General features: G+C 35.8%; 3 protein-coding genes across 5 annotated transcripts; 2 read left to right on the forward strand and 1 right to left on the reverse strand.

Annotated features, from left to right (window-relative positions):
• The first annotated feature begins 529 nt into the window (after positions 1-529).
• Positions 530-2,833, forward strand: LOC132266598 (uncharacterized). Its single transcript, XM_059767520.1, has 3 exons — positions 530-856; positions 1,231-1,676; positions 1,949-2,833. The coding sequence occupies exons 1-3, from the start codon at positions 772-774 to the stop codon at positions 2,528-2,530; spliced, it is 1,113 nt and encodes a 370-aa protein (XP_059623503.1). The 5' UTR covers positions 530-771; the 3' UTR covers positions 2,531-2,833.
• Positions 2,834-9,242: 6,409 nt separating this feature from the next.
• Positions 9,243-14,527, forward strand: LOC132266600 (protein ANTHESIS POMOTING FACTOR 1). 3 transcript variants are annotated; one of them, XM_059767522.1, is made up of 12 exons: positions 9,243-9,346; positions 9,463-9,554; positions 10,519-10,619; positions 11,371-11,471; positions 11,553-11,619; positions 11,724-11,823; positions 11,919-12,032; positions 12,147-12,284; positions 12,386-12,470; positions 12,985-13,034; positions 13,858-14,047; positions 14,145-14,527. In XM_059767522.1, the coding sequence occupies exons 1-11, from the start codon at positions 9,340-9,342 to the stop codon at positions 13,999-14,001; spliced, it is 999 nt and encodes a 332-aa protein (XP_059623505.1). In that variant the 5' UTR covers positions 9,243-9,339; the 3' UTR covers positions 14,002-14,047; positions 14,145-14,527. The 3 variants fall into 3 exon arrangements, with proteins under 3 accessions (XP_059623505.1, XP_059623504.1, XP_059623506.1); XM_059767521.1 differs by having other exon boundaries at positions 13,858-14,527; XM_059767523.1 differs by lacking the exon at positions 14,145-14,527 and having other exon boundaries at positions 12,147-12,276; positions 13,858-13,998.
• A 2,913-nt stretch (positions 14,528-17,440) lies between these two features.
• On the reverse strand, positions 17,441-19,628 carry LOC132266601 (protein WUSCHEL-like). Its single transcript, XM_059767524.1, has 3 exons — positions 19,004-19,628; positions 18,472-18,572; positions 17,441-17,962 (listed from the first exon to the last, which is right to left on the reverse strand). Exons 1-3 carry the CDS (start codon positions 19,395-19,397, stop codon positions 17,648-17,650), a joined length of 810 nt encoding a protein of 269 aa, XP_059623507.1. The 5' UTR covers positions 19,398-19,628; the 3' UTR covers positions 17,441-17,647.

Consider the following 19,628-nt stretch of genomic DNA (forward strand, 5'->3'; position numbering starts at 1 on the left):
ACTTTGGATGATGGCAACCCTTTTAGGTAAAAAAGGGATTACTTTGGAAATCTTCTATTTAGGAATTTGAATACGTTTGGAACAGATCAAAAGTCATATGCTTAGTTGTAATTTTTTCTAGAAGCGTAGGGGTCGTGATTATCAAATAGCTTTTATCAAAAGCACAAACTTTTTTTTGGCCCAATGAATAACAATGCATAAAACTTAGATTATAGTTAGGGGTGCGTACGTTCGATTTGGTCTAAGACTAATTTAAAATTATATTGTTCTAAGTAATTTATTAATTATAAAAATCAAAATCGAACCGTTAACACATGAAACAAAACCAAACCAAATCAATCTTATTTCTTGGTCATCTTGGATGAGTGGGCTGGGTTTGTTTTGGGTCAACCCAATGCCCAATTCGGTATTTGTAAGGAATCCAAACCTTTAGGACCAAAAGATGCCTGTTAACCTAAGAAACTGTATAACTGGGAACCGCAGGAACTCCATTCAAATAGAAACGCAACGGCTAGTTGTGGGAATCGGACCACGCTCCAACGGTCATATTTCCCCTTGAAACCCTAATTACATCTCTCTTTATAAAAACTCCACACCTCGGCGCATACAACATCTCTTCTGTTTCTCCCTTTTCAATCTTTCTGTGTCCCAAGTTTACTAGTTTACTCTCTCTCTCTCATCTTCAATTCTCATTCGCCGGCGTCAATTAAAGAAAGCTCTCCGGCGACCAACATCAGTTTTCCGATACCATTCTAAATTTCACAACTCCAAATGGAAACCCCATCATCAACCACAAGGGTCACAAGATCACAAGCCTTGGCTTCTGCAAACAGTAACAACAACATACCCATGTCGAGTAAGTGGTTCTCAATACTCTCTTTTCTTTCAAAGATCAATAATAATCTTTACCCACACAAATATAACATTATAACTGTTTGTATTGATTGAATACTTTTGATTGAAATTTTGAAGGGAAAATTGTAGAATCTGAAAGGGTGTTTCAAAATCACTCTCTCTCTCTCTCTCTCTCTCTCTCACACACACACACACACACATGAACTTGTATTGATCGATTGAAAACTTTGGGTTGAAATTTTGAAGGGAAAATCGAAGAATCTGAAACGGGTGTTTCAAAATCATTCTCTCTCTCTCTCTCTCTCTCTCACACACACACACACACACATATGAATTTCTTGTATTGATTGAAAACTTTGGGTTGAAATTTTGAAGGGAAAATTGAAGAATCTGAAAAGGGTGTTTCAAAATCAAGACAGAGAAGTGTGCAACAACAAGATAGGTCTGCTTTGATTGATATAACAAATGATTCGCCCATTGTTGGGCTTGCAATGGGAAGCTTAACCCCATCATCAGCAATGTCCAAGAAGAAGAGCAACAGCCAAGCCAATCACAACACTCCTGGTTCTGGAGAGGCCTTGTTGAGGGGTCAAGTGAAGACCCTCCTGCAAAGGGTCGAAGAAGAAGCCGAGCTCTCGAAACTCTCCTTGGAGCACAGACCTTTCAGTCACCTTGTCCAATCTCCAATGGGACTTCTTGCCCCTACTCCGGCGAATACACCCGACGTCCTAAACCTCTCCGGCAATGAAGAAACCTTCAAGAACATTTGTTTGGCCTCGGTTACCCCTTCTCCAATCCAAGAACAGTTTGAGATTTCTCAGGTATGTCCAACTTGAAATCAATAATTGTTTAGGGACTTTTGCTATAAAGATTGAAATTTATATTGTTTTATATATGTGTGTGTCTGCAAATTTATATTGTTCTATAAGTTCGAATTTTGTGTTGTTGTGTGTGTGTGTTTGTGCGTGCGTGTGTGTGTTTGATAGTTGTCAAGATTTGGCCAATTTGGTGACTCTTAATCAACAATTGTTTATGGGTTATTGCTATAAAGATTGATTTTTTATTTATCTATTGTTTTGTATAAATGTGTCAGATGGAAATTGAAACATTTGATGTGAAGGAGGAGGGTCTTGAATCTGAGAAGAGTTTGATTACGAGGTCTTTGCTGTTGGACTTTTCTGATAAATCAGACGGTTCTGATTCATCCCATTGTTCCTCTGTGCTGACATACATTGGAGGAGGAGACATTGGAAGTGTAGAGAAGTCAAATACAGATGATGACAATGCCTCTGCTTGGTCTATGCAAGTCAATGCTAGTAGTTCCGGGTATGGAGAAGAGGATAATGAAGGAATTGAGGAAGTTGAAGAGGAGGAGGAGGATGACTATGAAGATTATGAAGAAGAAGATGAATATGATGAAGGGTTGGTTGATGAATTGTGTGAAGGGCTGAATAAGATCAGTGTGAATGGAGAGAAGAAAATGGCGAAATTTACGGGTAAACACACGCGGTTTGTGTACAACAGCGATGGTGAGCTTGAAGGAGAAGAAGAGTGTGGTGGTGAGAAAGAAGAATCGTCGGCTGTTTCGCCTTGTGTCTTGCGTTTGAAGGGCTTGCCAACACCAAATGGAAAGCACCTGCGATTCCCTGAAGAGTTGGAAGAAGATGATCACTGAATTTTGGTTCTATAAATGTGGTGGCTCTGGCCTCTAAGGCCTTCTTTTTTGTGGATTAATTGTTGATGGTTGTCTTCCTTGTGACACCATATGTTTGCCATCTCTGCTACTTGTTTTTTGTTTTTGGTCCAACTTTTTAAGTTTCAATTCTGTTTTGAATTGTGATATTGGGGAGTTCAGTCTTTGACTGATGGGGGGGTGGAGAAAGAAATTTTAGCAGCTGTGTTTACAGGTTAATTTGATTGAATACTCATTCCAATTTTACTTCAATTGTGTGAAAGTAATTTTTGTTTTTGCAGCTCATCCCTATCTTGTGTCACAAAAACACACACAAACTCTTTCAAATGATACCTCAATTGTGTGAAAGTAGTTTTGATTTTTGCAGCACATCTTGTGTCACGTACACGAACACTCTACTCAGTGGACTGAGCAGCTAAATTCTCTAATCCAATCTTTTACAGACTCAGTAGTTTTTATTTTTCCAGCACATCTTGTATATCACACACACACACACAGAGATGCACACACTACTGAGCAGCTAAATAAATTTCTGTGGGGTGTGAACAAGTGGTCAAACCTCTGAAATAAGAAAAAGCCCACAAGACTCAAAAAGAGTGCCAATTCAAGGCCCCTTTTGGTTTGGTTAATGGATTTTGATTTTGATCCATTAGGGTTGTGAATCTAACTAAGTCTTTTATGCCTTGGACTTGGTCTTCAGATAGATAATGGACATATGAAGAGATTTTGAGAGTCTCTTATTTGTGATTTTTTGTGAGAATGAGAGGAAGGACATGTTTCAAGCTTATTTCCATCAAAATGAAGACTTTTAACAAATATGAGAAACTCAAATTCACTTTTGACATCAATTCTATGAAGTCAAATGTCTCTACAACCTATTGGCTTTTAGGGCCTTTTGCCAAAGAACTTCCATGGGTCCCACTACATTGCATCTAATCAATGTAGTAATTCCGAATGAGTAATTTTTTGCGACACCCATCTCCAATATTTTTTATTTTTTATTTTTTGTTCAGGCTCTTAGATTTCAATTCATTTTTGAATTGTGATGTTGGGAATTCAGTCTTTGATTGATGGAGAAGAAAGAAACCTTTGCAGCTGTTTACAGGTGCATTGGTCGAATAATACTCATTCCAATAGCACACCATAATTGTGTCTCAAAATTCATGAATGTTTCCAGAGAGGTAAGAGAGACCAAATTCATGAATGTTTGGAACTCATGATAAAGCCCTTTAACAATTTCAAAGGAAGCTTTAGTAAGATTTTGATTTGATCCATTATGTTTAAATCCATTGATTTATGCCTTGGATTTGGTCTTCAGTGAGATTAATACACAGATTTTGAGTCTTGTTGTAACTGTGACATTTGAAGTATGAGGAAGGACAAGTTGATATATTTCTCCTACCTGTTAGTAGTAATATTTTCAAGTCAAGTCACACAATTCTTCCTAATGAATGTCGCTCTCACTCTCTGCACGCTCACTCCCGCTTCGTGTGTTTTAGATTTTGCCACTTTTGCACTCCCACCCCTGCTTTGTATGACTTAATTTTGTAAGCTATTTCCATCTATTAAGAAATAGAGTATAAGAAACTCAAATTCACTATTGACTTAAATTCCATGAAGTCAATAATACTTGTTCCATAATCTCACACACACACACACACACACACACACATACACATATATATATTCTCTGTTAATTAGGGGGAAAGGGACTCGAACACGGGCACACCTGCTCGAAAAATTGGACCTTCTACCAAGTAGGCTACTAGGATACCCAACCATATATGACCTTTAGGGATTCCCTCACCTATTCTATTCCTATAACCCATTTGGCTTTGGGGCCTTTTTCCAAAGATATTATTCTCTCCACATCCTAAACATAACACAGAGAAGGACTTTAGTCGACATCCAGATTCTAGCCATGAACTCTTGTTATGGTCTGTGCAAACACCACAAACCATATATATCTTTGAAATTTCTCATTTGATCTGCAGTTCCAATAATTAGATGGTCCTAAATTTTAATTTCTTTTGCATTTATTAGTTAAGAAACAGTAAGCAATAAGCTCACCCAATTCAATAGATTCACATGAATCCCAGTACATTGCATCTAATGGATGTAGTCATTCGGAATGAATGATTATCTCATTCACGAGAATATCGTTTTTCTACGAATAATGTGGGTCTCGTCATGCTGTAGCAAGTTATCCATTGTAGAGTGTTATGTGTATTCAACGCAATTAAATCGTATTTCAATACATTATTTTTAGCCGAAAGTAGTGATATTGAAAAGAGTTTTCCACACATAACTTCAAACTTGAACTATCGGGTTGAAACTAGATGTAATTGTGTTGAGCCTCTCTAGGTATGGTATGAGATTCAGGTTGCAGAGGATCTTGACTCCTCGCATAGAAATCCACACGAGTCCACCTTAGGGATAAAGTTGTCGAAACGTCCAAAACATAACTCGATCTCCATGACTGTGTGTTTAAATACACACTACACAGCCCCAAGATCACATATATGCATGCTTTAGTTGGTCAACACAAGATCCATTTTCATGGCTACCAGTTCAGCCAGAAAATAAAATAAGAAGTCCGACAGCAAATCCAATTCATAGCATTGTGGTGATTCACCCTCACGGACCATAGTTTATAACCATATATATATATATATATGGTTCATAACCATATAAATATATATATATATATGTATGTATGTTCCATCCTTCCCAAACATCATACTAGTTGTTTATCAACCCATCACTCACTGCTCATCTTTGAACGACAATTTCTTTATTTGCCCATTATGTACACTTTCTCTTTGTCTTTATGCAGACAAGAGAATTCGTGGTGTCAAAAATTCGTGGAATTAAGTACATTTGAGATGTCGTATTCGGAACATAAAACAAGAGGGTAATGTGGTCGGTAAGTCGGTTGTATTGAAAATATATATATATATATATATGTGTGTGTGTGTGTGTGAAGTCATGATCTATAAGTTCATTGAATGTTTGGTTTTTTTTTTTAACAATAAAACTGTGCACATGTCTCCATGTGAACCCTTCCAGTACTGATCAAGACAAAACTATTCTAACTCCATCGCTCGTTTACATGCTATGCATATGCACACACATACATGTGTGTGTGGCCTAAATTTTCATGAGGGTGCTCTAACAAATAATATGTGAGTGCAGAAGGGATCATAAACTAAGGGCGGAGTCAGGATTTTATATAATTTTTTAAAATCAAAAGTTAAAATATATATATATATAGTTGTAAAATAATATGCTAAATAAATATTGCAAAAAAATATACTTGACAAATATAAGAATCAAAATATTGATTAATAATATTTTAAGTAAATGCAATTATAAATGTCATCGATAAAAAGAAAAAATCAGAAAAAAAAAATGGTACAATACTTATTAAACATTAGTGAAAAAATAATTTTTTTGAAAAAGGACACAAAAATCAGAAAAGGACAAAAATATGGTGTACTTGAAGAGGGGAATATATGCAATTTTTTTTTTAAAAAAAAAGAAATTAGAGGAATTTAAAAATTTTAGAGGGGCACTATTTAAAATTACCATATATAGCAGAAATATGTATGGAGCAAGGGCCCTCTGGGGTTTAATTGTTTTGGCCCCTGTTATAAACGGCTAGCTTAGTACACAAGGCTCCTATCATTACTGAATCTGAAAGGTCTGATACATGGGGTCTTACTTTCCATATAAAAATGTTGTTTTCAGTTTCAAACAGTGACCTTCGGTTCATTATGGAGCAACCATCTGCGCGCTTAATAGGGATGTATATAGTGGTGCAAGTTAAGGCTGCTGATGAACCATTTGATTTCTGCTCCTGCAGCTTCATATAGCATTGTCCATAAATTAAGGGCCGGTTCCTTATTTATTTTTATTTTTTTGAAATTTTAAATTTTAAGGGCCGTTTCATTTTTATATGACAAATTTATTGTCCGAGAGAATTTTCTTGCAGAATTTAGGGGTGGAAGATGACTTGATGTGTAGAGAAACGCAAATCAAGTTAATTGGCCTGTAAGTGTAGGCCATGTTTGAATATAAAAAAACCCTATCTTTTATATATATGTATGCAATATTATTCAAATAAAAACCCTATTTTCCCACACACACACACACACACACGCATTATACATAATAATAATTACAATGTTTTTTTCATGCTTTAGTGATGAAAATTGGCGGGTTAATTAGCATTAGTCCATCTCCAGAAAATAAGTTCAATCAGTAACTCAACCTGAAAAAGTTTGGCATTAAAACCGGGATCTGGAATAATTTAATTGACCCTACACGTAAGAATTTGTGTTGGTATATATGTTGACTTAAGACTGATCAGACCCACCATTGCCAGCAAAATTTCTAATAATTTACTAATACCAATTTTTTTTAGTACCCTTACGTATGTATATATATATATATATATATATATATATATATATATATATATTGTTGATCATTAGTTGATCCCTCAATAATGGACTCGTTTTATACTAATGATGATTAAATTAATTAATTAATTATCCAGCGTAACTAATATATCCAATGCAACTAGTGAGCTAGCTGACTTCTTCAGAAGCTGATATAGGCTTATAGCCTGCTACAGCTTATACTATTGAGTCATTGTGTACAACAAAAACGATAAATTTGGTTCTCTTGGATTTAAAATAAAAAATCAAGGGTTTAATTTCTCAACGAAATAAAAGTGAGTATGTAAAATAATTTCAGAGAAAAAACAATAAAACAAAACTTTATCTATGTATATTTAACATGATTTTTCATTCATATTTTCGTGTACAAGGTATTTGGTTTAAGTCGAAAAGTTTAATTGGTAATTTTTCTTTTCATCCAAAGCTTAAGGGCACATCTAACATGAAAAAAAACAAAAAAAAAAAAAATTCGAAAGATCAAACAAACCGTACACATTCACAATCAATTAGAGGGAAATGGATCCCCTCCTGATCAGAGGGGTCGTTGTTTTGGTATTAACTAATTCGTGTTGTAGTTTTGTACCACTAGCGCGCTTTGGGCTTCGTTTTATGCACCATAACAAGGACAATGCTTAGCTACTCACCAGTGAGTAGGGTGAAGCTACTCACCCTTATATGGTCCAATAACAAAATAACACATCACCTTTAATAATAAAATAATTCACATCTTTTTCTACTTTTTTGGATCAATCATTAAATATGATAATACTAAAATGAAAATTTCGTCTCACTCTTATATATATATATATATATATATATATATATATTTCTATGGCCATATATATATATGGGCCATATAGCTCAACTCCAAGCCACATTGCAGTCAGTCAAACCTAGCTAGCCAGTTCTCACACTCATTCTTTATCTCACTAGTATTATATACGTACAATCTGCAATATTATATAACAATGTTACATGTTCTATGTGCCTGTCATAGATTCTCTCACACACTGATTCAGATCCTCATGGTTATCAAAGACAACCAACCACCACCTCAACCCAAACCTCAACCCAAGAATATGCAGGACAAACCCAAAGGAGCTCGAGGAAGACGACGTAGCATCATGAAGTTCCACTTCCTCTGCATGCCAAACCTCAGACCCAACTCCTCCACCACCACCACCACCACAACCACCCACCGTGTCTCCCCTATGTCGTTGCTGCTCGAACGGTTCCGAGAAGCCGTGTTTCGCCTCATAATGCTGTCTGCTCTCTCCAAAGCCACCCATCAAGGCGGTCCGGGGGAGGCGCGACACCGGTCTTATTACCGGCCGCCTTACGAGGCTCATGACCACAGTGAGGCCGTGGCTGACTGCATAGAGTTCATCAAGAAGTCGGCCACCGCGGAGGACAACCGGAGCTCCACCTCGAGTAGTTGCGTTGATGGCACGGCTGAGGTGGCCATACCGTTGCCGGTTATGTAATTTTTATTGTTTAGACAATATGGTTTGGTTGGTACTGACTTTGTATCCAATTTTTTGAAGTTTGGATTTTTCTTTTTTTTTTTTTTTTTTTTTTTTTTTTCATTTTTCTCTCGTCAGCTATTGTTTGGAGGGTGGTTGCGTCAAATGTCACTCGATTTGAAAATAGAGGTTGTAAATTTGTGTGTTACTATAATTTTACAAGAAATTGTAGTTTGTTTTTGTTTGGCAAAAAAAAATTGCTCTCATAATTTTTTTTTTTTTGGTTTTTTAATTGTTCTATAATGATTAAAAAAAAACTCTAATTAAAAGTTATTACATAGCATTACCATGATATATATTGAAATAGAACTTTGAGTCACTATGTAATAACTTCACACGTATAGAACTTGTTCGAGTTGGATTTCAATATGTATCATGGTACTAATTATTATTGAATACAAAAATTGGGTAAAATTTATTTTAACTTATCATGGATTAGGTTCAACTATAAACTATTCACTAGTGATTTTTTTTTTTTTTAATAAATTAGGGATCGAACACAAACACATTTGTTTGGAAAATTAAAAGTTCAGACCACTGGATAATGTCACACTAGTCTCAAATTGAGGTTGAGGTTGAACATATGAACGGCTAAGGCTGAGTTACCCACCAAGATCTCCAAGTTCAAACGGGTTGAAAATTTCCATTCCAAAACGGGTCGGGTCGGTCGGTCCAAGCTGCACCCATAATATCCAGTTTTCCTTCTAGAGTCGGTTTCAGAATCGGATCTCTGTCTCTCTCTCTCTCTCTGAGGGCTTCTCTGTTTCTGCAAAATCATCGAAGTTTGAAACGAAGATCAGAGAAAATGGCGGGTTAGTAAGCCATCTTATATGGTGTCTCTTTTGAATATATACATACATATGTATGTGTGTGTGTGTGGTGTTTGTTGGTTGCAAGGCTTGACAGTGTTTTCGCTCTGTAATTGCAGGTGGGCAGCCCGAAAGAGAAGACAAGGTTTCGTTGGAACTCACCGAAGAAATTCTTCAGGGCATGGAAGTCGGCATGGCCTTCCGTGATTATGTCAATTTCATCTCTCTATATCTCTATTTATGATTCTTCTATTCTTACCTATATATGCACATGTACTTGTATGGGCAAAGTAAAATTCTTTACAAATCACTATTTCCATCAATTTTGTTGAACTTATGATTTAATTCTTTTAATTTTACTCAACTAGCAGAGGGTGGTGTTTGATTTTCTCAAATCTTCTTGCTTAATTTGGTAGCTGAAAACCTAACTGATAGCTATTTGTTTCCATTGCTAAAATCACTGTGGCAAGTTTATATTTGCTTTCTCATTGGGTAATTAGGTTAAAAAATGTGATCTTTGGATTAAAAAAACCAAGTTTTTTAAGAAATTAAACTTGGTTTTCGGACACATTACTTATTGAGGTTCAAGTTTGAGGGAGGCCACCTTGTGCAATATAGTAAAGCTAAAACATTGGGTACTTTTATTTGGGAAAAGTTTTGTTCAAAAATATTGCTTGAAAGGAAAAACTAAAAGAAGAAAGGATGTGGTTGTGTGCTCTATATATATATTTCGCCCTTCGTAGGTTGATTTATAAGAGAGTGATCTGAGCTTTAGGTTGCTACAATAAGTAAACGCTCATATCAAAAAGTTTTTTTGTTTTTTTTTGAAGCCCATTATATTTCATAATCAGATGCTATGACGCAACAAGTAGTTGTTGTATAGTGTAGGTCATTTAAAATGCTATTCTTTCAACTTCTAGTGTTTCAGTGTATATCTGCATATTCTTTATTATTGATTTTAACTCGTATAACTTTTATTATGCCACAGTTTCCAATCTTGAGTGCAACTGTCTCATTCATATTTAGATCTATGTTTATCAAATTATTTCTATCATGTTACTTTTTATTTTACTCTGCAATTTAGTTAATGTTTTCCATAGTACCTCTGCGAGTAATTCTTTTGTCAACTTATATAAACTGCTACTAACTTCCTAACATCTATTCACTTTTTACAGAATGGTAGAATCAGTTCAATGGATTTTCATAGGACGTCAAATTATCTGGTTACTGCTAGTGATGATGAATCCATTCGTCTGTACGATGTTGCCAATGCAACGTATGTCCCTCATTTTCTGTCTTCAATATAGAGTTGGTCTAAGATATAGAAAAGATTTAGATGTTTCTTTTTGGAAGTCTCGTTGAAATTTTTTTCTCCTTTCGGTGGCTTTAAATTTGATTCATAATATATAATATGATTTGCATAATTGCATGCATATATTTAGGTTTTAGGAACATTCGGGCAAAACGTTGTAAACTGGATTGCTTGGCCCTCAGGGTTGGTTTTTGTTATATTTGAAAGTTTGTAAATTTTCCCTAATGCTTCCCATTTTCTTAAGAGCGTGATGCATTCAAAATTCTCATTTAGCACCTGTGGATAGCGTTTATTAACTTCTTTCATACTTGGATGACTTGAAAAGTGTGTACTTACTTGGAAGACATAAAAGTATTGCATTAAGGTGTCCTAGGTGATCTTATTTGATAGTGAGTAAAACTGTTGTTTCATTTCTTAAAGTTGTTTATGTTTTTATATGAAGTAAAGTATGTATGATACTCCAGCTTATAACTTCTGGAAGAAAAAAAAAAACCGACACTCCAGCATATGTAGAATTATTGACTCACATTCTCATTGTAGAAAAGTAGAAAAAGGGAGAATATACTGCTTCAGTTTGATTCTTTTGCGTCATTAATCTCTCTTTTCTCTAAACTTCATTTGACTACTGAAGTAATTTTTGCACTTTCACTTCATCATCTTGTTATTTCATTCATGTTGACATGAAATATTGAGAAACTTTACTTGTTACTGCCAGATGTTTGAAGACAATTAATAGCAAAAAGTATGGGGTTGATCTGGTTTGCTTTACGTCTCATCCCACAACTGTTATATACTCCTCGAAGAATGGTTGGGATGGTATGTATATTAGAACAATTTTCGTCAGTGTATGGCTGTATGCTTTATAGAATGATCAACACGTATGTTTAATTGATTCAGAGTCTCTGCGGCTTCTCTCATTGCATGATAACAAGTATTTGCGGTATTTTAAAGGTCATCATGACAGGTACAGTTTTTGACACCATTGGCATTTGTTTTACCTCTAGTTACTGCTTGTGCCAAATCATATTTGTTTGTAAGAGTGACATTTTCTGTGGTGGGTTTTGCCAGGGTTGTCTCCCTTAGCTTGTGCTCTCGAAAAGAATGTTTCATCTCTGGCTCTCTTGATCGAACAGTTCTGCTTTGGGATCAAAGAGCTGACAAGTGTCAGGTGGAGGCCTTGGCAGCTTGATGCTCATTTTTGAGATATATATATATATATATATAATTTTTACATCACTTTCTAACCAATTCTTTGTATTTTAGGGTCTTTTACGTGTACAAGGACGGCCTGCTACTGCTTACGATGATCAAGGGGTTGTCTTTGCAATTGCTTTCGGAGGATACGTAAGAATGTTTGATGCCCGCAAGTATGAAAAGGTTACTATACAGGAATATATGAAACTAATATATGAAACTCAGTCGCAAAGTGATTCTCATCTATAAATGTCACTTTTGGCAAGCTCTAATTTGGTGAAATTTAATTCATTGAAGGGCCCTTTTGATATATTCTCTGTTGGAGGAGATATGTCTGATGCAAATGTTGTTAAATTCAGTAATGACGGAAGACTTATGCTTTTGACAACTACAGATGGACATATTCATGTACTTGATTCATTCCATGGTACACTTGTGAGTTGTTTTCCACTTCTAATTTCAAGGGGGAAAAAATGTTCCATTTATCTAAACAAATTATCCTTTCTGATTTGCTTTTATGCTGATTCTTAAAATAGCGGTCCACATACAATGTCAAGCCAGTTTCAAGTGGTTCCACTTTAGAGGCATCTTTCAGCCCCGAGGGAATGTATGTTATATCAGGTACTGCAAGTGTCCTTTCAGTTCTCTTGGGAACAATTATTGAGCTCTTAGATCTTAATGTTTCCTCTTTTGGACAATTAATGCATACCGGCATGCTTATTGCATTTATGGCATATCAAATTCTGAGGTGAACTTTTCTCATTAACCACTAATCACTATCAATTTAATAGGAGGAAGCTGTAGTATTTTATATGTGGTCTCGTGAATTACATGTGGCCTTAAGTGCTGGGTGTCCCAACCCACCACTAAATATTAGCAGCTAATCTATTATAAGCTTATATTCTTATTGATTTTTGCAAAGGCTCCATTTCAATTGAAGTCATTTTATTGTGTAATTTCGTAACATAGAAATCATATGACTGACAGCTTAAAGCATTTGTTTCTTGCAACCTTTTAAGAAGTAGCCCCTTTCTTGTCACTTCATTTTTCCATTCTGTGGAGGGATGGGTTAGAGGGAACTCATTTTTCAACCTCCAGATTCTATTTGACCTTTTTGGTTTCTACTACTTGACAGGTTCAGGAGATGGTAGTGTATTTGCATGGAGCGTTCGGAGTGGCAAAGAAGTATGATTTCCAATATTTTATTCTGTTGCACCACTTGAACATCCTCCCTTTCTTTGTTTTCCCTTCAGCATTTACCTGGCATTTTCTAATTCTCCATTTTAGCACTTTATAGGACTGTGGAGCTTTCATGAGGTATAACTTTGTACTTGCCAAGTGGACTGTGGTTTCATGACTGTTATCCTATTACCTTATAATTTTTCGCCAACACTAGTCAAACATTTTATGCGAAAAATATTGATCAGTGTGATAAAACAAATAGATGACCTTTCAATTTACTTGAGGGGCCAGAAACTAACAAAGCACTGCTGTGACAGAGAGAAAAAAAATTGAAGATAGTTGTTCTCTTGTTTACTTTCTGTTTTGTGCATGCATACTCTCTCTCTCTCTCTCTCTCCATATTTTTTTAAGCCTGAAATTGATATGCTAATAATTTCAACCCATTCAAATGTTCTTTTATGAACTTCATTCCTGATGTTTCCCTTGTTACTTGTAGACTGACTGTATGATCTGTTTTGTCCCCAGAAAGAAATATCATGTGAGATTTAGATGTGAGATTCATAATATCATATAAGATTCCAATTTCATTTTCCATTTGTTCTCTTGTCAATTAAACAAGTGCCGTGTGGATTACTTCTTTATAAGTAAATAATGTAGGCTTGTGCCCAGAATCCTTGCTGAATGAGTTTTTGTTATTATTCTGATATATGTGTGTGTGTTTTTTTGTGTTTGTACATGTGCGTTTGTGCCCTTTTGTACATAAATGTGTTTGTGTTTTGTTGTTGCTTGACTTGGATGGTTACACTCATTCTTACTCACTGTTCAGGTTGCCAGCTGGATGAGTACTGAAACTGAACCACCTGTCATTAAATGGGCTCCAGGAAGTCTAATGTTTGTTACTGGTTCATCCGAATTATCATTTTGGATTCCAGACTTGTCCAAATTAGGAGCTTATGTTGGAAGAAAGTAGAATTTCCTTTGGCAAGTGGCAACACCCTTGTAATTTTGATTGAAAGGTTTGCTTTCCTTTTTGATCAATTATTGATAGAAGATTAAATTGATGGCGAATCCCTTGTGTTCCATTCGTTGTCTGCCGACTAGTTTGCTTTTCAGGGACAATCAACGAACAGTGTGGAGGGCACATTTGCTTTGTATCACAGATGGAGGATCTATCAAAAAAGATATTGAAGGATGATGCGCTTTGTACCAAAAATTATTATTTCCAGATTTAGGTGCAATTTCTTGAAAGGGTTTTTAATGCTTTAGCTGTTGACTGTCCTGGATAATATTACACATGCATCATAAAATGCTTCATAAAGGAGGTGGCCTTCAGGTAGCAAAATGTAACTAACTGTACATAATTTTACCGAAAAAATGTGATTTTACATAGTTTGAGATCTTTATCTGATTGCTGGTTGGCAGTATGTGGTATGTACAAATCGTGTACGTTAGTTCGGTCTGAGGAGTTACATCATTGACTTGGATTTTGTTCGTTATATTGCGTTTCATTGTAGTTCTTGTATGGTTTAGTTTCTAATCTTGTAACTGATCTAAGAAGCTGCAAGTTCGTATTACCATTCAACCCTGGTGCCTGTGCATCATAAGTAGGTCCTCGAGTGCATGAGTTCCACACTTGTTCATAGATTGACCTTTGTAACTCAAAAAAACTGGAGCCAACTCAACTTTCCAGTAACTAGAGGTGGCTAAAAATTTCTCATTCACCTCTCAGCTATATTAGAATTTATGATGCATATGAGTCAAGGGTCCGGGACACATCAACATTCGATCTTTATAAGCAGTCTGTTGTTTTGTGCGTTGGGTTGTAGGCTGTGAAGTATTAACACAAGTAAAACCTTTAGTGATTGCAGTATAGTCTCTGCAACAACTAACAAGTTTGGGTTGCTAGGAACCAGAACACTCCTTGCTGTAAGGGACTTAATGCTAGATTGATGGATGCCGCGGAGAGCATTTCATGTGAAAGTGTTGCCACTTCCTTTATCAGTTGGCACCATGGCCTGGTATGAAGACCTTTACCAATTTCTTTAATTGTGAATGCATTTTTTTTTTTGTAGAAATGTTCAATCATGACTGAATTTTTTATAGCATGATACTTGAAAGAGGAAAAACAGAAGTTCTGTAATTTTCTGTCTAGATGACTACTTAGGGTTTTTGATGAATGAATGCAACCTAGCTGCTTTGCCTGCCCTGTATGGAGTATAATTTGGTTGATTTCTGGTTATTGTTTTGGATGATTTATGTAAAAGATATTTCTCATCTTACCAAGGTTTGGCATGTAAGTAAAGGACCAGTATATGAATACAACTGTATAAGTAAGAAATTGGCTTTCTATTCTCTGTATTTTTACATCTGTCTTGTGTGTGTGTGTGTGTGTGTGTGTGTGTGTGAGAGAGAGAGAGAGAGAGAGAGGTGATGGAGATAGAAGAAGTTAGATGGATTTGAAGAGTGAAGTTGAAAAATTGGAAAATTGATGAAAATGGTAGGCCAACAAAACTAGTTTGAAGGGGTGCAGGAAGATTTACATGAAAAAGGCAAAAAAAGGCGTGGGGATGGCGTACTTGAACCCTCAAAAACCTTTAAAGGTCTCCTTGGATCCACAATATGCATCTGTGTGTGTGTGTGTGTGTGTCTCTCTCTCTCTCTCTAAAAGGCTGAGTCAGTGCCCTAAATGACATTAGGGTCATCAGATGCCATAAAGTATGAAGAGATGTCCAACCAAATTCAGGAATGAGTCCATCCAAAATCTTCTTGAATGAGACTTTTACAATATGTATAGATTCAATAATAATAATAATAATAAAAGTAAATACATAAACTCCATCTGATTGACTGTCCCTTTCCCCATTGCAATAATTGATTTGGACCGTTCACATTCATCAATTATAGTCTGGTAATACTTTTTCGTCTAATTGGCTTTGTTTGGCTCTTCCTTTCGTCTCATCAATTATATTGTGCTACTTTTATTTTGTCTAATTGGATAGTGAGAGAGAGTGTGTGTGTGAGAACAAACCATATCTCAGTGAAATTAGTTCTTCTAGCTACTGATTATAGAGAGTTATCAAAGATTACAGTCTAGTAATACTTTTTCGTCTTATATATATATATATATATATATATATATATATATATAAAATGTAGAGACTAATGTTACATTTAGTTGGACAGAATGATTAAAGAAGGATGGGAGAAACTTCCTCATTTAGTTGGGAAGGAAGAGAAGAGAGGAAGAACATGAGGAGAGCATCCCTCCTTGACCTATGTTTTATCGTTCGTTCAAGATTGGACGGGAGAGAGGAAGGAATGAAATAAAAACATGCCTGAAAATATGTAATAAGAATTTTAAACTTCAATTATTTATAAAATGGCTTTGTTAACTCTATTGAAATTCCCTTCACATAATTACCAAATAGTAAACGAATTCCTTCTCATTTAATCAAACAATACTTAATTTATTCTTCTTCTCTCTTCCGTCTAGTTTTTCATCCCCCCAACCAAACCGGACATAATGGGTCGAAAACTGGGCAAGGTGGAGACTGTGGAGCCCAGCCCATTGACAGGATTGAGGGGACAAACAAATAATTTGTGATATTTACGATGTGGGTTCAAACTTCAAAATATATACTCTTTGCTCTAGTTACGGCCGTACACACTTTTTATTTATTTATTTTTATTTATAAAAGTTACGGCTAAAAATACTGCTAAGTCTCACTTTCATGATTTCATCCTCTTTTCTCTTCAAAAAAGTACCTTTAGGTTTATATTTAATTTTTTTTGGTTAGAAAGTGTAGCTTTTTTTAATTATGATTATAATTTTTTTTACTATTCATATCGTTGGAAAATCTTTTGGCTTTGTACCTCTTGCATGCCAACAAAACCCTAACTTATGCACTGCAGCGTAGGACGCACCACAGCTAGTGGGTCCCATCTGAAAATCTCTGTCTAGAGTTGCTCCAATCACATGCAAGTGATGTTGTTGTGAACCATTTAATACAAACATCTATTTGGCATGCCTGTGAATTAAGTGATCTTCAATTCTGCATAAATTCATTGAAAATGACATAAAACAGTCTTCAATACCATCATACTTTCACTATTTAATCATTTTTGACAGGGATAGAATTTGTTAATTTAATATATATATATATATATATATATATATATATATCTCTCTTTGTACTGTACTAATCCTTTATATCTACGGGTAACATGTCACCATGTAACATTATTTCAATCACATAAGCTTAATTGATGGTAAAAATTGAAAAAGAGTTGCTTACATATACTTTTTTCATATTCATTACTCATTAGAGGGGGTAATGGGATTCTATATATATATATATATATATATATATATATATATATATATATATACATACATACATACATATATATGAGAAATTGTAAAATCTATGCCATCAAGCATCTCATACATTGTCCGAGCAATGAAGTTGAAGAATCCATTGATTTAAACAAGAGACTCGGGAGCACAAAGAAAGGCAATAAGTTTAGACTAACCTAATATAATGAGCAAAACACTAGAATGAGCATAACACAGACACATATATATATGCCGGAAAAATCAGGTAGAGTCCGGTGACCTACCGGCCGGTGTAGGAGTTGAGGCTAAGTTCAAGGGAAGTACGAGAACTGCCCTTGCCTTCATTAGACAGATACCAGCTGGCATTGTGATAGATGTCAGATTCCGGCTTGATGTTGAATCCGTGCATGGGAAAGAGAGGTAGAGTTTCAATCTCAGGGGGTTGGTCTTCTTGTTCCTCTTCTAGGGTTTCATCAACATATTTTCTCTGGTCCAAGAAAGGGTAGGATGTAGAATATGAATCAACACCAACCCATCCAAAATTGTGGCCTATTGATCCACCACCAGCACAACCACCTCTTGATATTGAACAATCCTGGTTGAAAGAAACAACAAAAAGTTCAGACTTTAATATGTGTGTAAGTGTGTGTGTGTGAAGTTTGAGAGAAAAAATTTATACCTTTATTCCCAAAAACTTGTTTTTGTTATTAACTTCAATATATATTTAATGCAAGTGTATAGAGAGGCTAGCTAGAACAGTGAAGGATATGTAGCCTAAAGTACATAGGTAATAAATGGAACTAGGACTAGAAGATGAACAGCAAATAGGCTTAAAACACTTTTCTTTTTCCAATAAAGTTTGTTTCTCACTAATTAGAACAGCAAAGGATATGTTAGTCTTTTTTTTTTTGTGGGGCCAATGTAAGACATTAAGGCAAAGATATAGCCAAAACAAGGTTATGTCTATTTCATCAACAAATTCATCACATGAACTTAAGATATAGCCAAAACAAGGTTATGTCTATTTCATCAACAAATTCATCACATGAACTTTTTTGCTTTATTAAGGAACAAACCTCTCTTTAGTCATTGTAATTAACTTACCCTAAAACTCCTCTCCATGGTTGCAGATCCATACCCATAGCCTCCCATTTTCCCAGCAGCAATCACACTTGATGAAGAAGAACAAGATGGGGATGGCACCCCTGCACTCATAGATACAACATATAACTCTCAAACTCCTTTTAAAACATATATATAACTCTTTTCTCTTATTTTTTGATAAAAGGGTAAGTAGTATATTGGCTGAAAAAACACCTCTCTCTCTCTCTCTCTCTCTCTCTCTCTCTCTCTCTCTCTCTGTCTCTCTCTCTCTCTCTCTCTCTCTCTCTCTCACACACACACACACACACACAAGATATAACTCTCAAACTCCAGGGTAAGTAGTATATTGATTGAAAAAACATCTCTCTCTCTCTCACGCGCGCGCACACACACACAAAACACACACAAACAAGAAAACACAGATACATGTATACATTCACAAAGCATTATGGAGAGAAATAGGAAAAAGGAAACTAAGAAAGAAAAAATAAGAGTAATGGGTTGTTTTGAGATTTTGAGATAGATACTTAACCTGGAGGAGTAGTAGTGATGTTGGGGTACTTGTTGTAAAGGGGGTCATGATGATCAGATCTCCAACCACAACCAGTACTACTACTTTTTGGTTGCATGGAGATCATACGATCAGTGGTGAACCTTTTCTTCTGCCTCTCGCGAGCTTTATGGTTCTGAAACCAGTAAAACACATTCTTTCCTTCAATCTTACCATACTGTCTCAACCTAGCTGAGATCCTCTGAATCTGCTCAGCACTTGGTGACCTAACTCCATTGTTGTAGTAAAGCTCCTTCAGTACTCTTATCTGCTCAGTGGTTGGTGTCCACCTTGTACCACTCTGCCTGCACAAGAAACTGTTTTTGTTCCCCCCTTCATCTTGATCATTTTGTTGCTGTTGTTGTTGAGGCTCCATGGAGGGGGAGAGAGAGAGAGAGAATGGTGAAATGGGAAGAATGGGATGGGATATAAAAGGAGGGGAGAGGAAGGCACATGTGAGAGGAGAATAAAGAGATCATATCAGAGAGATATCTGGTAGAGAAGGACTGAAGTTTACAGTGATAGGTTAATAAAAAGTAAGGGACAAAAGAGGGAATGGAAAGGGAAGGGACAGAGGGGTTGCTTGGAGGAAAAGGCATGACAAAGG

This window comes from Cornus florida, unplaced genomic scaffold (assembly GCF_030987335.1).
Source record: "Cornus florida cultivar Cherokee Brave unplaced genomic scaffold, ASM3098733v1 CherokeeBrave_3.0.0_Hap2_Chr07, whole genome shotgun sequence".
NCBI classification, from domain to species: Eukaryota; Viridiplantae; Streptophyta; class Magnoliopsida; order Cornales; family Cornaceae; genus Cornus; species Cornus florida.

Bases quoted from the DNA above. Each gene is read 5' to 3' on its own strand.
- LOC132266601 (XM_059767524.1), bottom strand. From the start codon at position 19,397: ATGGAGCCTCAACAACAACAGCAACAAAATGATCAAGATGAAGGGGGG. The intron at 18,573-19,003 runs GTTAAGTATCTA...CTATGAGTGCAG, and splicing joins CATCACTACTACTCCTCCAG to GGGTGCCATCCCCATCTTGT. The intron at 17,963-18,471 runs GTAAGTTAATTA...TCTTTCAACCAG, and splicing joins CCATGGAGAGGAGTTTTAGG to GATTGTTCAATATCAAGAGG.
- LOC132266600 (XM_059767521.1), top strand. The intron at 9,555-10,518 runs GTCAATTTCATC...CACTTTTTACAG, and splicing joins GCATGGCCTTCCGTGATTAT to AATGGTAGAATCAGTTCAAT. The intron at 11,472-11,552 runs GTATGTATATTA...TAATTGATTCAG, and splicing joins CTCGAAGAATGGTTGGGATG to AGTCTCTGCGGCTTCTCTCA.
- LOC132266598 (XM_059767520.1), top strand. From the start codon at position 772: ATGGAAACCCCATCATCAACCACAAGGGTCACAAGATCACAAGCCTTG. The intron at 857-1,230 runs GTAAGTGGTTCT...GAAATTTTGAAG, and splicing joins CAACAACATACCCATGTCGA to GGAAAATTGAAGAATCTGAA. The intron at 1,677-1,948 runs GTATGTCCAACT...TAAATGTGTCAG, and splicing joins AACAGTTTGAGATTTCTCAG to ATGGAAATTGAAACATTTGA.